The sequence below is a fragment of the Oncorhynchus mykiss genome, chromosome Y (assembly GCF_013265735.2).
Source record: "Oncorhynchus mykiss isolate Arlee chromosome Y, USDA_OmykA_1.1, whole genome shotgun sequence".
NCBI classification, from domain to species: Eukaryota; Metazoa; Chordata; class Actinopteri; order Salmoniformes; family Salmonidae; genus Oncorhynchus; species Oncorhynchus mykiss.
Window position 1 is genome coordinate 26,662,318 of NC_048593.1, and position 19,927 is coordinate 26,682,244.

Sequence of the window (19,927 nt, forward strand, 5' to 3'; positions counted from 1 at the left end):
GGAGGGATCACTGCCACTACCTCGCTTTCCAACCAAGGTGCATGAATTGAGGAGCAAACTGAAGAGATAAAATTCAGCCACACTTGGAGGACAATTCAATAAAACAAATTTTAAAAACCTACATAGGTTCTACTTTTAGTGATAAAGACACATTTTTAATTAATTAAATTGTCCTGTGTTGCTGAATCTCCTCCACTTCTTTCACTGTGGTCAGAGTTCCTGACTATGTTTTACATATTCCGCCTGTTCTCTCATTTCATTGCTGAGGTTAGAGAATAATTTGTCATGCTTGGAGAAGAATAGGGAGCAAGCTACACTGAAGCCGAGTATGGAGAGAGGAAAGAGGGCATGAGGAATAAAGAGGGTATCCCAGGGGAGGATGGAGGAGTTCTGGGGATGTGTGATACAGTAGAGCCCCATGCGGTGCAGAGCGAGAGAGCGCTATGTGCTGGGTGTGAAAGCTGCTTATGTCTTCCAGGACCTCTCTATAACTCCTCTCTGTATATCTCTAAGTAGTATCTCCACTTCCCCCTGTCCACATGAAAATGTTCACACTGTCACGGCCGTCCTCCTCTTCATCTGAAGAGGAGAGGCGAGATGGATCTGAGGACCAATACGCAGCGTGGTAAGTGTCCATGGTGAATCTTTAATAAAGAACGACTGAACACTATGCAAAAGAGTAACGAAAACAATAAACCAAATACAACCGTGAAGCTACAAAATGAGACCTGTGCTGACACAAGCCACTAACATAGACAATCACCCACAAACAAACAGTGCAACCCAGGCTACCTAAGTATGATTCTCAATCAGAGACAACTAATGACACCTGCCTCTGATTGAGAACCATACTAGGCCGAAAACATAGAAATGCCCCAAAACATAGAAAAACAAACATAGACTGCCCACCCAACTCACGCCCTGACCATACTAAATAAATACAAAACAACGGAAATAAAGGTCAGAACGTGACAGTACCCCCCCCCAAAGGTGCGGACTCCGGCCGCAAAACCTTGACCTATAGGGGAGGGTCTGGGTGGGCGTCTGTCCGCGGTGGCGGCTCTGGCGCGGGACGCGGACCCCACCTCATCATTGTCTTAGTCCGCCTTATTGTCCGCCTCCGTGGCTTTCTCAGCATGACCACCCCTCTCAATGACCCCACTGGACAGAGGGGCAGCTCGGGACAGAGGGACAGCTGCTCGGGACAGAGAGACAGCTGCTCGGGACAGAGAGACAGCTGCTCGGGACAGAGAGACAGCTGCTCGGGACAGAGAGACAGCTGCTCGGGACAGAGAGACAGCTGCTCGGGACAGAGAGACAGCTGCTCGGGACAGAGAGACAGCTGCTCGGGACAGAGAGACAGCTGCTCGGGACAGAGACACAGCTGCTCTGGGCAGAGGGGCTCCGGCAGCGGCGCCGGACAGGCGGGAGGCTCCGGCAGAGGCGCCGGACAGGCGGGAGGCTCCGGCAGAGGCGCCGGACAGGCGGGAGGCTCCGGCAGAGGCGCCGGACAGGCGGGAGGCTCCGGCAGAGGCGCCGGACAGGCGGGAGGCTCCGGCAGAGGCGCCGGACAGGCGGGAGGCTCCGGCAGAGGCGCCGGACAGGCGGGAGGCTCCGGCAGAGGCGCCGGACAGGCGGGAGGCTCCGGCAGAGGCGCCGGACAGGCGGGAGGCTCCGGCAGCGGCGCCGGACAGGCGGGAGGCTCCGGCAGAGGCGCCGGACAGGCGGGAGACTCCGGCAGCGGCGCCGGACAGACAGGACCACCTGCAGGGAGGAGACAGAGAGACAGCCTGGTGCGTGGGGCTGCCACAGGTACCACCAGGCTGGGGAGCCCTTCAGGAGGCTTGGGGTTAGGAGGAGGCACCTGAAGGACCGGGCTGTGGGGGAGCACTGGAGCTCTGGTGCGCAACCTTGGCACCACCTCCCCAGGCTGGATAACCACTCTAGCCCGGACCGTCCAGAGTGCAGGCACAGGTTGAACCGGGCTGTGGGTAAGCACGGGAGATCTAGTGCTTACTACACGCACCTCTCCCTTCGGCTCCATTCCCACATTCGCCCGGCACGAGCGGAGCGCAGGCAGAGGACGCACTGCACCCTCCCAGCGCCCCGGAGACACAGCACGCAGAGCCGGCGCAGGATACCCTGGACCAAAACTGCGTACCGGCGACCAGACCCGCTGAGCAGGCACCATACGCCCTGGCTCGATGCCCGCACTCGCATGACACTCTCGGGGGGCTGTCCTATAGCGCACCGGGCTATGGACACGTACTGGCGACACCGTGCGCTTAACCGCATAACACGGTGCCTGCCCAGTATCGCGCTGCTTATAATAAGCACGAGGGGTGAGCGCAGGTCTGCTACCTGGCTTAGCTCCACCCCTCGTGTGCCCCCCCAAAAAAATGTTTGGGGCTGTCTCTCGTACCTGTCGCACTGCCGTGCTGCCTCCTCATATCGCCGCCGCTCAGCTTTCGCTGCCTCCAGCTCTGCTTTGGGGCGGCGATATTCCCCAGCCTGTGCCCAGGGTCCCTCTCCGTTCAGTATCTCCTCCCATGTCCAGGAGTCCTGTGATACCGGCCGCTGTTGTTGTTGCTGCTGCTGCTGCTGTCGTCGCTGTTTTCTACCACGCCGCTTGGTCCTTGGTTGGTGGGTGATTCTGTCACGGCCGTCCTCCTCTTCATCTGAAGAGGAGAGGCGAGATGGATCTGAGGACCAATACGCAGCGTGGTAAGTGTCCATGGTGAATCTTTAATAAAGAACGACTGAACACTATGCAAAAGAGTAACGAAAACAATAAACCAAATACAACCGTGAAGCTACAAAATGAGACCTGTGCTGACACAAGCCACTAACATAGACAATCACCCACAAACAAACAGTGCAACCCAGGCTACCTAAGTATGATTCTCAATCAGAGACAACTAATGACACCTGCCTCTGATTGAGAACCATACTAGGCCGAAAACATAGAAATGCCCCAAAACATAGAAAAACAAACATAGACTGCCCACCCAACTCACGCCCTGACCATACTAAATAAATACAAAACAACGGAAATAAAGGTCAGAACGTGACACACACTCTCCCAATGACAGATCTCTCAGCGATTACAGCTGTGTCTTTCTGGGTAAGTCTCTAAGAACTTTGCTCACCTGGACTGTACAATATCTGCACATTATTCTTTTAAAAATTCTTCAAGCTCTGTCAAGTTGGTTGTTGATCATTGCTAGACAGCCATTTTCAGGTCTTCCCATCGATTTTCAAGTAAATTTATGTTAAGTGAAAACTGTAACTAGACCACTCAGGAACATTAATGGTCGTCTTGGTAAGCAGCTCCTGTGTATATTAGACCTTGTGTTTTAGGTTATTGTCCCGCTGAAATTAGAATTTGTCTCCCAGTGTCTGTTGCAAAGAAGAGGTTTTACTCTAGGATTTTGAATGTGCTTAGCTCTATTCTGTTTCTTCTTATAAAAGAAAACTACCTAGTCCTTGCAGATAACAAGCATACCCATTACATGATGCAGCCACCACCATGCTTGAAAGTATGAAGTTGTACTCTGTAATGTGTAGTATTGGATTTGCTCCAAACATAACACTTTGTATTTGTATACATAAAGTAAATGTCTTTGCCAATTGTTTTGCAGTTTTACTTTAGTGCCTGATTGCAAACAGGATGCATCCTTTTCACTCTGTCGTTTAGGTTAGTGTTGTGGAGTAACTACAATGTTGTTGATCCATCCTCAATTTTCTCCTATCACAGCCATTAAACTCTGTTACTGTTTTAAAGTCACCAATGGCCTCATGGTGAAATCCCTGAGTGATTTTCTTCCTCTCCAGCAGCTTAGTTAGGAAGGATACCTGTATCTTTGTAGTGACTGGGTGTATTGATACACCATCTAAAGTGTAATTAATAACATCACCATGCTCAAAGGGATATTCAGTGTCTGCTTTTTTTACCCATCTACCAATAGGTGCCATTTGCAAGGCATTGGAAAGCTTCCCTGGTCTTTGTGGTTGAATCTGTGTTTGGTTCCTCAGTTGAGCAGTGAATTTCATACAGATAATTGTATGTGTGGGGTGCATCCCCTGGGATACAGCTCTCTTTATTCCTCACGCCCTCCTTCCTCTCTCCATACTCGGGTAGTCATTCAAAAATCATGTTAAACACTATTATTGCACACAGTGAGTCCATGCAACTTTTTATGTGATTTGTTAAGCACATTTTTCTCCTGAACTTATTTATGCTTGCCATAACAAAGGGGTTGAGTACTTTTGACTCAAGACATGTCAGCCTTTCATTTTTTATTCATTTGTAAAAATGTGTAATTAGCATAATTCCACATTGACATTATGGGATATTGTGTGTAGGCCAGTGAAACTAAATCTCAATTTCATCCATTTAAATTTGAGGGTATAACACAACATTTTGAAAAACTCAAGGAGTGTGAATACTTTCTGATGGCACTGTACATGGGTGCATATTTATGCATACTTGTACAGTCGTGGCCAAAAGTTTTGAGAATGACACAAATATTAATTTTCACAAATTCTTCTGCCTCAGGTTGTATGATGGCAATTTACATATACTCCAGAATGTTATGAAGAGTGATCAGTTGAATTGCAATTAATTGCAAAGTCCATATTTGCCATGCAAATGAACTGAATCCCCCAAAAACATTTCCACTGCATTTCAGCCCTGCCACAAAAGGACCAGCTGACGTCATGTCAGTGATTCTCTCGTTAACACAGGTGTGAGTGTTGACGAGGACAAGGCTGGAGATCATTCTGTCATGCTGATTGATTTCAAATAACAGCCTGGAAGCTTCTTAAGGAGGGTGGTGCTTGGAGTCATTGTTCTTCCTCTGACAAGCATGGTTACCTGCAAGGAAACACGTGCCGTCCTCATTGCTTTGCACAAAAAGGTCTTCACAGGCAAGGATATTGCTGCCAGTGAGATTGCACCTAAATCAACCATTTATCGGATCATCAAGAACTTCAAGGAGAGCGGTTCAATTGTTGTGAAGAAGGCTTCAGAGCACCCAAGAAAGTCCAGCAAGCGCCAGGACCGTCTCCTAATGTTGATTCAGCTGCGGGATCGGGGCACCACCAGTACAGAGCTTGCTCAGGAATGGCAGCAGGCAGGTGTGAGTGCATCTGCACGCACAGTGAGGTGAATACTTTTGGAGGATGGCCTGGTGTCACGAAGGGCAGCAAAGAAGCCTCTTCTCTCCAGGAAAAACATCAGGGACAGACTGATATTCTGCAGAAGGTACAGGGATTGGACTGCTGAGGACTGGGGTCAAGTCATTTTCTCTGATGAATCCCCTTTCCGATTGTTTGGGGCATCTGGAAAAAAGCTTGTCTGGAGAAGACAAAGTGAGCGCTACCATCAGTCCTGTGTCATGCCAACAGTAAAGAATCCTGAGGCCATTCATGTGTGGGGTTGCTTCTCAACCAAGGGAGTGGGCTCACTCACAATTTTGCCTAAGAACACAGTCATGAATAAAGAATGGTACCAACACATCCTCTGAGAGCAACTTCTCCCATCCATCCAGGAACAGTTTGCTGACGAACAATGCATTTTCCAGCATGATGGAGCACCTTGCCATAAGGCAAAAGTGATAACGAAGTGGCTTGGGGAACAAAACATCTATATTTTGGGTCCATGGCCAGGAAACTCCCCAGACCTTAATCCCATTGAGAACTTGTGGTCAATCCTCAAGAGGTGGGTGGACAAATAAAACCCAGACAGGATGACCAACCCAGACAGGATGACCACATCAGTGAATCAACCCACTCAGGTGACGCACCCCCTCCAGGGGCGGCATGAGAGAGACCCAGTAAGCCAGTGACTCAGCCCCTGTAATAGGGTTAGAGGCAGAGAATCCCAGTGGAAAGAGGGGAACCGGCCAGGCAGAGACAGCAAGGGCTGTTCGTTGCTCCAGAGCCTTTCCGTTCACCTTCCCACTCCTGGGCCAGACTACACTCAATCATATGACCCACTGAAGAGATGAGTCTTCAGTAAAGACTTAAAGGTTGAGACCGAGTTTGCGTCTCTGACATGGGTAGGCTGACCGTTCCATAAAAATGGAGCTCTATAGGAGAAAGCCCTGCCTCCAGCTGTTTGCTTAGAAATTCTAGGGACAATTAGGAGGCCTGCGTCTTGTGACCGTAGCGTACGTGTAGGTATGTACGGCAGGACCAAATCAGAGAGATAGGTAGGAGCAAGCCCATGTAATGCTTTGTAGGTTAGCAGTAAAACCTTGAAATCAGCCCTTGCTTTGACAGGAAGCCAGTGTAGAGAGGCTAGCACTGGAGTAATATGATCAATTTTTTTGGTTCTAGTCAGGATTCTAGCAGCCGTATTTAGCACTAACTGAAGTTTATTTAGTGCTTTATCCGGGTAGCCGGAAAGTAGAGCATTGCAGTAGTCTAACCTAGAAGTGACAAAAGCATGGATTCATTTTTCTGCATCATTTTTGTACAGAAAGTTTCTGATTTTTGCAATGTTACGTAGATGGAAAAAAGCTGTCCTTGAAATGGTCTTGATATGTTCTTCAAAAGAGAGATCAGGGTCCAGAGTAACGCCGAGGTCCTTCACAGTTTTATTTGAGACGACTGTACAACCATTAAGATTAATTGTCAGATTCAACAGAAGATCTCTTTGTTTCCTTCCTGTTTGGCCCTGTCCGGGGGTGTCCTCGGATGGGGCCACAGTGTCTCCTGACCCCTCCTGTCTCAGCCTCCAGTATTTATGCTGCAGTAGTTTGTGTCGGGGGGGCTAGGGTCAGTTTGTTATATCTGGAGTACTTCTCCTGTCCTATTCCGTGTCCTGTGTGAATCTAAGTGTGCATTCTCTAATTCTCTCCTTCTCTCTCTCTCTCTCGGAGGACCTGAGCCCTAGGACCATGCCCCAGGACTACCTGACATGATGACTCCTTGCTGTCCACCTGGCCGTGCTGCTGCTCCAGTTTCAACTGACCTGAGCCCTAGGACCATGCCCCAGGACTACCTGACATGATGACTCCTTGCTGTCCCCAGTCCACCTGACCGTGCTGCTGCTCCAGTTTCAACTGTTCTGCCTTATTATTATTCGACCATGCTGGTCATTTATGAACATTTGAACATCTTGGCCATGTTCTGTTATAATCTCCACCCGGCACAGCCAGAAGAGGACTGGCCACCCCACATAGCCTGGTTCCTCTCTAGGTTTCTTCCTAGGTTTTGGCCTTTCTAGGGAGTTTTTCCTAGCAACCGTGCTTCTACACCTGCATTGCTTGCTGTTTGGGGTTTTAGGCTGGGTTTCTGTACAGCACTTTGAGATATCAGCTGATGTACGAAGGGCTATATAAATAAATTTGATTTGATTTAGTCTGTGTCCAAGACATCCTGGTCCGGGACGGGGCTGGTTTTCTTTTTGTAATCCGTGATTGACTGTAGAACCTGCCACATACCTCTTGTGTCTGAGCCGTTGAATTGCGACTACTTTGTCTCTACACTGACGCTTAGCTTGTTTGATTGCCTTGCTGAGGTTAATAGCTACACTGTTTGTATTCGATCATGTTTCCGGTCACCTTGCCCTGGTTAAAAGCAGTGGTTCGCACTTTCAGTTTCGCGCGAATGCTGCCATCATTCCACGGTTTCTGGTTTAGGAATGTTTTAATAGTTGCTGTGGGTACGAAATCGCCGATGCACTTGCTAATGAACTCGCTCACCGAATCAGCGTATTCGTCAATGTTGTTGTTTGACGCAATGCGGAACATATCCCAATCCACATGATCGAAGCAATCTTGCAGCGTGGAATCAGATTGGTCTGACCAGTGTTGAACAGACCTGATCATGGGAGCTTCCTGTTTTAGTCTCTGTCTATAGGCAGGAAGCAACAAAATGGAGGCGTGGTCAGGGCGGGGGAGGTCCTTATGTGTGTCGCGGAAGTTAGAATAACAATGATCCAGGGTTTTACCAGCCCTGGTAGCACAATCGATATGCTGATAGAATTTAGGGAGTCTTGTTTTCAGATTAGCCTTGTTAAAATCCCCAGCTACAATGAATGCAGCCTCGAGATATGTGGTTTCCAGTTTACATAGAGTCAAATAAAGTTTGTTCAGGGCCGTCGATGTGTCTGCTTGCGGGGGAATATAGCAGCTGTGATTATAATCGAAGAGAATTCTCTTGCTAGATAATGTGATCAACATTTGATTGTGAGGAATTCTAAGTCAGGTGAACAGAAGGACTTGAGGACTTGTATGTTGTGATCACACCAAGTCTCGTTAATCATATGGCATACCCCCCCCCCCCCCCCCCCCCCCCGCCCGCCCCTCTTCTTACCAGAAAGATGCATGTTTCTGTCGGCTCGATGCGTGAAGAAACCACCTTGCTGTACCGACTCCGATAGCGTGTCTCTAGAATGCTACCCTTGCTCGGATTTCATCAACCTTGTTGTCAAGAGACTGTACATTGGCGAGTAGTATGCTCGGGAGTGGTGCGCAATGTGCCTGTCTCTGGAGCCTGACCAGAAGACTGCTTCGTCTGCCCCTTTTACGGCTTCGTTGTTTTGGTTTGCAGGTTGGGATCTGATCCATTGTCCTGGGTGGTGGGCGAAACCTAAGATTACCTGTGGTACCAATGTAAGAAATAACATGTAAAAAAACAGTTTCCTAGGAACGCAACGCGGCCATCTCTGTCAGCGCCAGAAGAACAATCTAACGACACTGAAGCAGCAAACTTTGTGGAAATGAATGTGTTATTCTCAAAACTTTTGGCCACGACTGTACACACTCAGACATGCGCACACACACAAACACACACTTAGAGACACAAACTCCCACTGGTGTGTTTGTCGCCACAGAGCATGAGAAACACCGGCTGTGTAAGAGTGCTGACTACATGAACCTGCACTTCAAGGTCAAGTGGCTGTACAACGAGTATGTGAAAGACCTGCCAAACTTCAATAGCGTTGTCCCCGACTACCCATCGTGAGTTAACCATGAGTTTTCTAAACTTAACAGAAATGTCTAAAAATAGGTTCACCCTTTTTTACCCCTTACTTCATTCTTTCAGGTGGTTCTTACAGTTTGTGCTGCAGTGGCTGGATGAGAATGAGTACGTTTCCATGGAGTTCATGCATGGAGCTCTGGAGAGAGACAAGAAAGATGGAGTGAGTAACTGGTAGTAGTTATTTAAGCAATAAGGCACAAGGGGATGTGGTATATTGCCTATATACCACGACCCAGGGCTGTTCTCAGGCACAACGCAACACGAAGTGCCTGGAAACAGCCCTTAGCCATATACTACAAACCCTGAGGTGCCTTATTGCTATTATAAACTAGTTACCAATGTAAATAGAACAGTAAAAATAAATGTTTTGTCATACCCATGGTATATAGTCTGATATACCACGGCTTTCAGACAATCAGCATTCAGTGCTCGAAACCACCCAGTTTATAATTCCCTATAGTGCATGGTATATTCGCATGGTAGAATTCAATGGCTCTTAGTTCAGTCTTACATGCTCTGTTTGTGCTGCTTTTGAAAGCAAAAGTGGAATTAAAAACATTTATTGGCATAGTTGATTTCGATTTTCATAATAGCAAGCTAGGACTGATGGTTTGGTTAGCTAAACTATTTTAACTGTTTAGTTACCAATGCAACTACTGTAGCTATCTAGTAAACTTTAACTACTTCAGTGGATGTTGAACTCGTTTCTACCAACAAATGAACACATTTCTAGTGGCAAATGTGTTGAATTATAAAATGGATAATCAACTCGGGGCTCTATGCGTTCTCTGGAAAATAATGCAACTCCGTGCAAGGAAGGTCAGTTCCACTCCTTCCACTGTGGAAGGTGTCATGGAACGCACCTTCCACATTGTTCATTATTTTCGATAATATGCATAGCCCCTCGTTGATTGTCCCTTACATCTTTGTCAGTTATTCACTATAAACTATATAGTTACCTTTGTCTTCATCCCCTTCTCCTCCCAGTTCCAGCAGACATCTGAGCATGCTCTTTTCTCCTGCTCGGTGGTGGACGTCTTCACCCAGCTCAACCAGAGCTTTGAGATCATCAAGAAACTGGACTGTCCTGACCCCAAGGTCATGGCTCACTACAGCCGACGATTCGCCAAGGTAACCTTATCCTCCGCATCGTACCTACCTACCTGTCAGAACTGTGTGTACTGTAGATCAATGCCTGGAGGGATAGATTGCTCTCTCATATCTCCACCCTCTGTGAGATTCATGTTAGGGAGCCTCGTCCTGGGTCATGCTTTATTTGTAGTTTTGGCTTGAAATGTTTTTCAAACAATGGGAGGCAGAGTTTGGCATTTGCTCAAACTAGTGTTGTGTTCGAGACCACCTAAAGCGAGAGCGATTTAAGACCAAGACCGGAGCAAATCGAGTCAGAGTCAAGACCAAGACCGGGGGGGGGGCGAGAAATTTGAATCCATTTAAAGACCATGACTGCAATTCTGTCAAATTGGCACCATGACAAAATGTCCAGTATTTCTGTGTTCATGTTTCAGAATAACATGTAGATTCTTTAGACATTCAGAATAAATGCATGCTGAAGGAAGATAGAGCCACTCTACAAATGATTACTAACCCAAATATAGTGTGGCCTTCTACGCTTTCAGTGAAATGCTAAGGATTTATAAAATTACAACAATAATTATTATTATATTAATCTTTTCAATGATGTTCTAATTTAAGCTCTTCAGTGTTTGTTAGAAAGGAAAGGGTTAAAACTAAAGAGGAAAAAAGTTATAATCAGGATTTGTCTTTGGTGGTCTCTGGGGAGATAAATCTAGCTAGCTAAGTCAGCCATTGGGACTTTTTGAAGGCCAACGGGTCACTGTGCAATAGGGAGCAGTAATTTTCCATTAGTGAGGTCGGGCACTGATGTTTGGCGATTAGGCCTGGCTCTCAGTCAGCGTTCCAATTTATCCCAAAGGTGTTAGATGGGGTTGAGGTCAGGGCTTCCACACCGATCTCAAAAAAGTATTTCTGTATGGACCTCGCTTTATGCACAGGGTATATTGTCATGCTGAAGCAGGAAAGGGCCTTCCCCAAACTGTTGCCACAAAGCTGGAAGCACAGAATCGTCTAGAATGTCATTTTTATTTTATTTTTTATTTTACCTTTATTTTACTAGGCAAGTCGGTTAAGAACAAATTCTTATTTTCAATGATGGCCTAGGAACAGTGGGTTTACCTGCCTTGTTCAGGGGCAGAACGACAGATTTGTACCTTGTCAGCTAAGGGATTTGATCTTGCAACCTTTCGGTTACTAGGCCAACGCTCTAACCACTAGGCTATGCTGCCTTCCCATTGTATGCTGTAGCATTAAGTTTTCTCTTCACTGGAACTGAGGACGAACCACGAAAAACAGCCTCAGACCATTGTTCTTCCTCCACCAAACTTTACAGTCGGCACTATACATTGGGTCAGGTAGTGTTTTCCTGGCATCCACCAAACCAAGTTTCGTCCGTTGGACTGTCAGATGGTGAAACGTGATTCATCACTCCAGAGAATGTGTTTCCACTGCTCCAGAGTCCAACGGTGGCAAGCTTTACTCCACTCCACCTGACGCTTGGCATTGCGCATGGTGATCTTAGGCTTGTGTGCGGCTGCTTGGCCATGGAATCCCATTTCATGAAGCTACCGAAACAGTTCTTGTGCTGACATTGTTTCCAGAGGCAGTTTGGAACTCGGTAGGGAGTGTTGGTGCTTCAACAAAGTACTGAGTAAAGGGTCTGAATACTTACGGAAATAAGGTATTTCTGTTTTTACATGTTTTATAAACTTGCAAAAATGTCTAAACTTGCTTTTGCTTTGTCATTATGGGGTGTTGTGTGTAGATTGAAAAATAATTAATCAATTTTAGAATGAGGCTGTAACATAATGTGGAAAAAGTCATGGGGTCTGAATACTTTCAAAATGCACTGTATGTTTCATGAAATTAGTGTATATATTTTTGCCTGGCTGAATGGAAGCTGATATATGGAGTTTTTTACTCTGCTGGTCTCAGGAAGAAATTATGAGTACTCACTGTCCGAGGCCAAGTCAAGACTGAATAAAAATGTGTTCCACACCCAGACACTCAATATGTGGTCTTGGGACTGAGACCGGTCTCAAGTACGACAACACTGGCTCAAACCTTTGAAACATCCCCAAATCTTATTAAAGTTATTCATGACCGCCCAGAGCATTATCTAGGCCTGAAAACAGCCAACTCTGCCCTTCAGAGAAATCCTTACCATTGCTTTTCTTATTTGAGAGTAGTGTACGCTTATTACAGATATGAGCCCCAGTAAATCACATTTCAATAAAAGTAGCCGGAGGGACTTTTGAGGGACTGAGGGACTTTCGCATTTGTCTAAAAGGAATTGGATATGATATGTTCTCATTAAATCAAAATGACTAATGGGACAACATCCTTTAATATACCCTCTCTCCTTCTCCCTGGGGCTAGATCCCTGGGGCTAGCCTGGCCTGGCACAGCTTATAGAGAGACTGTGGTTCTGCATCACAAAGAATACATCCAGGGAATACATTCATACTTTCAGAGGCCTTTTGGCAGTAACCTCACATACATATCCTTACTTTAACTTTACAGAATAACCACACTAGCCTCTAGCATGTGTAAAAAGACCACTTCGCATTCACAGAAAAGGATGACGGTCATTTAGTGGTTTGATGAAATATATTTCCAAGGACATGACACCCATATTTAGTTGGACAGTTTAATTACTTGTTTTCCTCCCCACAGACTATTGCCAAAGTTCTTCTGCAGTACAGTGCCATTCTGACCAAGAGCTTCCCTTCCTACTCTGACAAAGAGAAGATTGTAAGTCTTTATATCCTGCCTTACACAACATATGGGGGGTTTTTGCAGAGTTTTAAACGGGTCTCTGTACCTCTCTCCCCCCCTGTGTAGACGTGCGTACTGATGAATAATGTGCAGCAGTTGCGGATCCAGCTGGAGAAGATGTTTGAGTCCATGGGTGCCAAACGGGTAAGCAGCGACACTATGTATAGGAAGAGATAATAACAAATGGCTTCTTCCACAGATGGGTAAGATGGAGCTGGGGTGGCGGGTGGGGGTGAACAGTGTTCTTCCTCACTGTGCAACGGACCACCAGGAACCTGCTGGAGAAGTCTACAGGCTCAGTGTGTGTCTGGGCTCATGCAGCTAGTTGAGCAGACTTTGGTGTTAGCAGGTTTGGATTTAAAGGAGTGAATGATGTGCTACTCTGGCATCACACCTAGAGAAATAAAGAATCTCAATTATTTGTTATGTGTGAAGTTGTGAACATATGGTTCAATGATGTTGAAACTGCTCTTCATAGACAAGGTCATGAACATGGTATTTGTATCTGGTATCTGTACCAGTTAGCAAACAAGGAAGCAATGGTATGGAGATGGTCCACATGATTTAGAGCAGCGGTTCTCAACTGATTTTGCCTCAGGACCTAAATTGAACCAGGTTGTCTGTCGCAACCCAATATTTGCAACGCAAATTTGATAGTAAATGTAGCAGTAATATGACAAGGGAACAGCAGTCCCACCTTTTTCATTGTCAATAAGTCAATTTTTCCCATATTCTTGATGAAGAATGTTAAGCTCACTGATTTGAGACCAGAAAATCAACCAAATCCGCTAAATAGCTCTATATTGAAAATATTGTTAAGATTGAAGATTTCATTTTAGAGATCAAGTTAATTTAAAAATGTAAGTTCATGTCAACAAACTTTTCTCAACTGTGACTCAGCAGTTGAGAATCGCTGATTTAGAGTATCGTTGCTCGTTGTCATCCTGTCATGAAGAATAGAGCATTAGATAAATAGCATACTGTACTGTATAAGCCACTTCTTATTGTGTAGACTAGACTGTTACATTAACATATGCCCTTGGTGATTTATATTATTTCCCTACATCAACTTCCTAGAGGGCAAAAAGCTATGTATGGTCTGACCTTCCCTATGTTTAGCATCCCTACTTTAAGAGCACAATGTAGTTATATGTACAGTGCCAGTCAAAAGTTTGGACACACCTACTCATTCAAGGGTTTTTCTTTATTTTTATGATTTTCTACATTGTAGAATAATAGTGAAGACATTAAAACTATTAAATAAACTATGGCATTCTCTCAACCAGCTTCACCTGTAATGCTTTTACAACAGTCTTGAAGCAGTTCCCACATATGCTGAGCACTTGTTGGCTCCTTTTCCTTCACTCTGCGGTCCAACTCATCCCAAACCATGTCAATTGGGTTGAGATTGGGTGATTGTGGAGAACAGGTCATCTGATGCAGCACTCATCACTCTCCTTCTTGGTCAAATAGTCCTTACACAGCCTGGAGGTGTGCTGGATCATTCTCCTGTTGAAAAACAAATTATAGTCCCACAGAATGGTGTGGTAGCCATGCTGGTTAGGTGTGCCTTGAATTCTAAATCAATCACAGACAGTGTCACCAGCAAAGCACACCATCACCCCTCCTCCTCCATGCTTCACGATGGGAACCACACATACGGAGATCATCAGTTTACCTACTCTGCGTCTCACAAAGACACAGCGGTTGGAAGCAAAAATCTCAAATTTGGACTCATCAGACCAAAGGACAGATTTCCACCTGTCTAATGTCCATTGCTTGTGTTTTTTGGCCCAAGCAAGTCTCTTCTTCTTATTGGTGTCCTTTAGTAGTGGTTGCTTTGCAGCAAATCGACCATGAAGGCCTGATTCACGCAGTCTCCTCTGAACAGTTGATGTTGATATGTGTCTGTTATTTGAACTCTGTGATGCATTTATTTGGGCTGCAATATCTAAGGCTGGTAACTCTAATGAACTTATCCTCTGCAGCAGAGTTAACTCTGGGTCTTCCTTTCCTGTGGCGGTCCTCATCATAGCGCTTGATGGTTTTTGAGATTTCCCACATTGACTGAAAGTAATGATGGCCTGTCGTTTTTCTTTGCTTATTTGAGCTGTTCTTGCCATAATATGGACGTGGTCTTTTACCAATTAGGGCTATCTTCTGTATACCATCCCTACCTTGTCACATCGCAACTGACTCGCTCAAACGCATTAGGAAGGAAAGAAATTCCACAAATGTAACTTTTAGCAAGGCACACCTGTTAATTGAAATGCATTCCAGGTGACTACCTCATGAAGCTGGATGAGAGAATGCCAAGAATGTGCAAAGCTGTCATCAAGGCAAAGGGTGGCTACTTTGAAGAATCTCAAATATAAAATATATTTTGATTTGTTTAACACTTTTTTTGGTAACTACATGATTCTAAATGTGTTATTTCATAGTTTTGATGTCTTCACTATTATTCTACAATGTAGAAAATATTGAAAGTAAAGAAAAGCACTTGAATGAGTAGGTGTGTCAAAAATTTTTGACTGGTACGGTATGTTAGGTATGAAGAGGACCGGCTTCATTCTGAATTATTGTCCCATTCTTACTGAGTTGTAACTGAGTTATTGGATGTTGAGTAAAGTAGTTTGGTTTAGTAATCCCTTAGTTTTTGGTTTACACACCCATGATTGAATTGTAGCACAAAAGTTTGATAACTTGAGTGTAAATAGATATTTCCTTCACTGCTAAATATTGACAAGCAGGAGGATAATGAGGAAGATAAGGTGGTTGTGCATTCCCTTTTGATTGGGGGCAGTTTGATAGTTACCAAAGTGGTGTTGTAGATAGAGTATGTAACTCACCTTCCACATGACCAGCAGGTCGTAACTGATTATGTGGATAGAAAGACTCTGGTTGGTTTATGTTATCATTAGAAGACTGCACATGGAGTCCGTGGAATATAGTTAACCCCACAGAGATCCTATTAAATTACTCTAATTCCTAATTGTATGGTTCACCCTCTATAGAGCCTTTAGGAATCCCCATCGTGAAACCATAGAAAAGGAAAAGGTGGGTTAGTGTGTGTCTTTCTCCCTGCGTTGTGTAGTTGAGGGGTAGCTATGCTGCTCACAAAAAAATGACACTGGTTCATTGGTCAAAAGATTTACTTGGTCTTCAGGTATTTGCCATATATTGCTAGCAGTGTGGGTTGTTTTTACTCAATGCTATCTCTTCATAAGAGATGGCAGTACATGTACATCTTTTCTTCCCTACCGCTCTCGGATAGCCTGAAAAGAAAGAGGAGGTAAAGGTGAGTGTAGTGAGGATGTGACATCCTCAGTGAGTGGCGATCCACACTAACACACTCGTGCATCACAGTCACTAACAGTCACTTACTCAGCAGTATACACACGCACAGGATGCTCATGAAAAACATACTCTGTCTCTACCTATAGCCCCTGTAAGCCTTCCTTGTATCCACTGGTGCAGAACTCATTAAGTAGTCTCCCCCACAGCTGTCCTATACTGTACCCTGGTCTACACCCTAGACATGTAGTCTAGTCCCTGGCAGTCCATGTATCAGCTGGCTTATTGGAGTATTAGCTTAATGGGCCACATGTTGTCATCTGTCTGGCTGGGGTTGCTTTAGGCCTCTGTGAGATGGTTTCTGTCAGACCAATGCTGTGGTTGTAGATCTGGGACACGTGACACCTGGTGGCTCCTCTAATAGTGTATACTTCTGAGTCAATATCATGAATCTGCTGTCATAATAAAACTTCATTTTCTTGAATCATATTTCTTTGAAGGTGGTGATTTATTACATGCAAAAAGGTGGATTATTCTGCAGGAGTGTGTGTCTAATAAAACAGAGTGACTGTAATTAAATAGAAAAGAAGTAGCAGTGACATGTTGTGCATTGCAATTATAGGGAATCTCACTACTTCAGTCAAACATGTCCTATTTTCACTTTCTATGAAAATGTTTGATGCCTTTTCTTGCCGTGCTTGTTAACTTACTGGCGAAAATAACTTTTCCTCCATTGATGATGGATTATCATGTGCTCTACTTTGGCTTGCAATATGCACACTTTACAGTATGTGTGTTCTCTGGTTTGTGAGAATCATGCTGATATAACATGTTACATGGTAAAGTAAAACGTGCCGTACTCATACTTATCAGACTGTCTTCTCTGCGTCTGTCTGCCTTAACGTCTATCTTTATGCCTTTCTCTTTCTGCCTGTCTGTCCATCTGCAGCTGGACACAGACGCTAGTGACCTCCTGAACGAGCTTCAGGTCAAGCTGAACAATGTGCTGGATGAGCTGAGTACCACATTTGGAAACAGGTACACACACCCACACACACACAACGCAGTCCCAAGATTCAAACATGTACACTCTCCCCATACTCTACAACTCACTCATTCCTAATGTTTGTACTGTAGTCTCTTGCACACAGACTCTGTAGTACATTTTTTGCTCTGACCCATAACCTCTGTGGCTCCTTTCTCTCCTATAGTTTCCAGGTCCATATTGATGACTGTATGAGACAGATGGCCTCTCTGCTCTATCAGATTAAGGGCCCAGTCAACGCCAACAGCCACAACGTGGTGGAGGCCGACTCCGACAACATGCTGCGGCCACTCATGGACTTCTTGGATTCAAAGTGAGTGGATCCCTTGATTCTCTCCTGCTTTGCTATGGTCACTGTTTTGGTGGCGTACATTTTAGGGCCTTCTCTATGAAGTCAAAGGTGTTATTGTCAGTATGTTGCATGGCACAACATACATTGAGTGTGTGTATGTATGCAGGTTGACGCTGTTTGCCTCGGCGTGTGAGAAGACGGTTCTGAAGCGGGTTCTGAAGGAGCTATGGAGGATTGTGATGAGCAGCCTGGAGAAGACCATTGTCCTTCCGCAAGGAAATGGCACCTTTGTAAGACCTAACACCCTCAACATTCACCTTTTAAAATGTGGCCTTTTTCTCATGGCTCTCTACTCCAAACACTCTCCTAATGTTATACATGTTCTTTTCCTCCCCATTTGGAAAAAAAAACACATTTTACGTGGAGGTTAAATATTTATGTCAAATACATGTAGATACATTTGCACCTTTGCTAAAATGCATGTAATGCCTTAAAATGTACTCCAGAGATGCATGTGCAGTATCAGTCAGACGTTTGGACACACCTACTCATTCAAGGGTTTTTCTTTATTTTTTACTATTTTCTAATAGTGAATACTTCAAAATTATGACAGCTTTGCACACTCTTGGCATTCTCTCAACCAGCTTCACCTGGAATGCTTTTCCAACAGTCTTGAAGCAGTTTCCACATATGCTGAGCACTTGTTGGCTTCTTTTCCTTCAATCTGCGGTCCAATTCATCCCAAACCATCTCAGTTGGGTTGAGGTCGGGTGATTGTGGAGGCCAGGTCATCTGATGCAGCACTCCATCACTCTCCTTCTTGGTCAAATAGCCCTTACACAGCCTGGAGGTGTGTTGGGTCATTCTCGTTAAAAAACAAATGATAGTCCCACTAAACACAAACCAGAAGGGATGGCATATCGTTGTGGTAGCCATGCTGGTTAAGTGTGCCTGGAATTCTAAATAAATCACAGACCATGTCACCAGAAGAGCACCCCCACACCTCCTCCTTCATGCTTCACGGTGGGAATCACACGTGCGGAGATCATCCGTTCACCTACTCTGCGTCTCACAAAGACACAGCAGTTGGAACCAAATATCTCAAATTTGGACTCATTTGGATTTCCACTGGTCTCATGTCCATTGCTTGTGTTTCTTGGCCCAAGCAAGTCTCTTCTTATTATTGGTGTCCTTTAGTAGTGGTTTCTTTTCAACAAATCGATCATGAAGACCTGATTCAAGCAATCTCCTCCGAACAGTTGATGTTGAGATGTCTGTTACTTGAACTCTGATGCATTTATTTGGGCTGCAATATCTGAGGCTAGTAACTCTAATGAACTCTAATGAGATCCTCTGCCGCAGAGTTAACTCTGGGTCTTCCTTTCCTGTGGCAGTCCTCATGAGAGCCAGTTTCATCATAGCACTTGATGGTTTTTGCGACTGCACTTGAATAAACTTTCAAAGTTCTTGACATTTTGTGGATTGATTGACCTTCATGTTTTAAAGTAATGATGGACTGTCGTTTCTCTGCTTATTTGAGCTGTTCTTACAATAATATGTACTTGGGTCTTTTACCAAATAGGGCTATCTTCTGTATACCACCCCTACCTTGTCAAAACACAACTGATTGATTGGCTCAAATACATTAAGAAGGAAAGAAATTCCACAAATTAACTTTTAACAAGGCACACCTGTTAATTGAAATGTATTCCAGGTGACTACCTCATGATGCTGGTGGAGAGAATGCCAAGAGTGTGCAAAGCTGTCATCAAGGCAAAAGGTGGCTAATTTGAAGAATCTCAAATGTAAAATATGATTCCATATGTGTTATTTCATAGTTTTGATGTCTTCACTATTACTCTACAATGTAAAATAGTAAAATTAAGAAAAACCCTGGAAAGGGTAGGTGTGTCCAAACTTCTGACTGGTACTGTACATACATTTGCGTATTTGCTCAAATGAATGTAATGCCTGACAATATTCCAGAAATGCTTGGGTATGACATCTAGTCTTCAGGGTGGCCAAAGTGCTTCCAAATTCATCTCCTAATATTACTCTTTACGTATTGGTTAATGGAGATACTTTTTTTGGCCACAAAGCCAAAACTGGCAGTGATATCATTTTAATTGTTCGTTCTGTCATAAAGAGCACATGTTCAACTTCATAAAATAAAATCCCATCTATTTTTTTTTACTATATTAAGGGATTTCGTTTTAATCAACAAAAAAAAACTATACATCGTACAATGCTCCACAATGTGTCAAAGTGTAGGTCTAGGTCCTCCAATGAGAGGCATTATATTCTACAATGTTTTGGTTCCAATAGTTTTCCCACCGTTAGTTTTTCCCATTGGTATTGATGAAACACTTAAAATAAGGGCTGTGTTTCAAGTAGACTTACCCTGGCATGACATTTTGAAAACCATGTAA

General features: G+C 44.6%; 1 protein-coding gene across 4 annotated transcripts in view; it reads left to right on the forward strand.

Annotated features, from left to right (window-relative positions):
* Positions 1-19,927, forward strand: part of LOC110509879 (protein unc-13 homolog B) — a 129,791-nt gene that overhangs the window by 92,971 nt on the left and 16,893 nt on the right. For all 4 annotated transcript variants that reach the window (XM_036967423.1, XM_036967424.1, XM_021591059.2 and 1 more), the window contains 8 exons: positions 8,846-8,972; positions 9,058-9,154; positions 9,982-10,125; positions 12,766-12,843; positions 12,934-13,011; positions 17,111-17,199; positions 17,373-17,519; positions 17,665-17,788. In XM_036967423.1, coding sequence (XP_036823318.1) covers positions 8,846-8,972; positions 9,058-9,154; positions 9,982-10,125; positions 12,766-12,843; positions 12,934-13,011; positions 17,111-17,199; positions 17,373-17,519; positions 17,665-17,788 — 884 coding nt within the window. The remainder of the gene's footprint in view (positions 1-8,845; positions 8,973-9,057; positions 9,155-9,981; positions 10,126-12,765; positions 12,844-12,933; positions 13,012-17,110; positions 17,200-17,372; positions 17,520-17,664; positions 17,789-19,927) is intronic.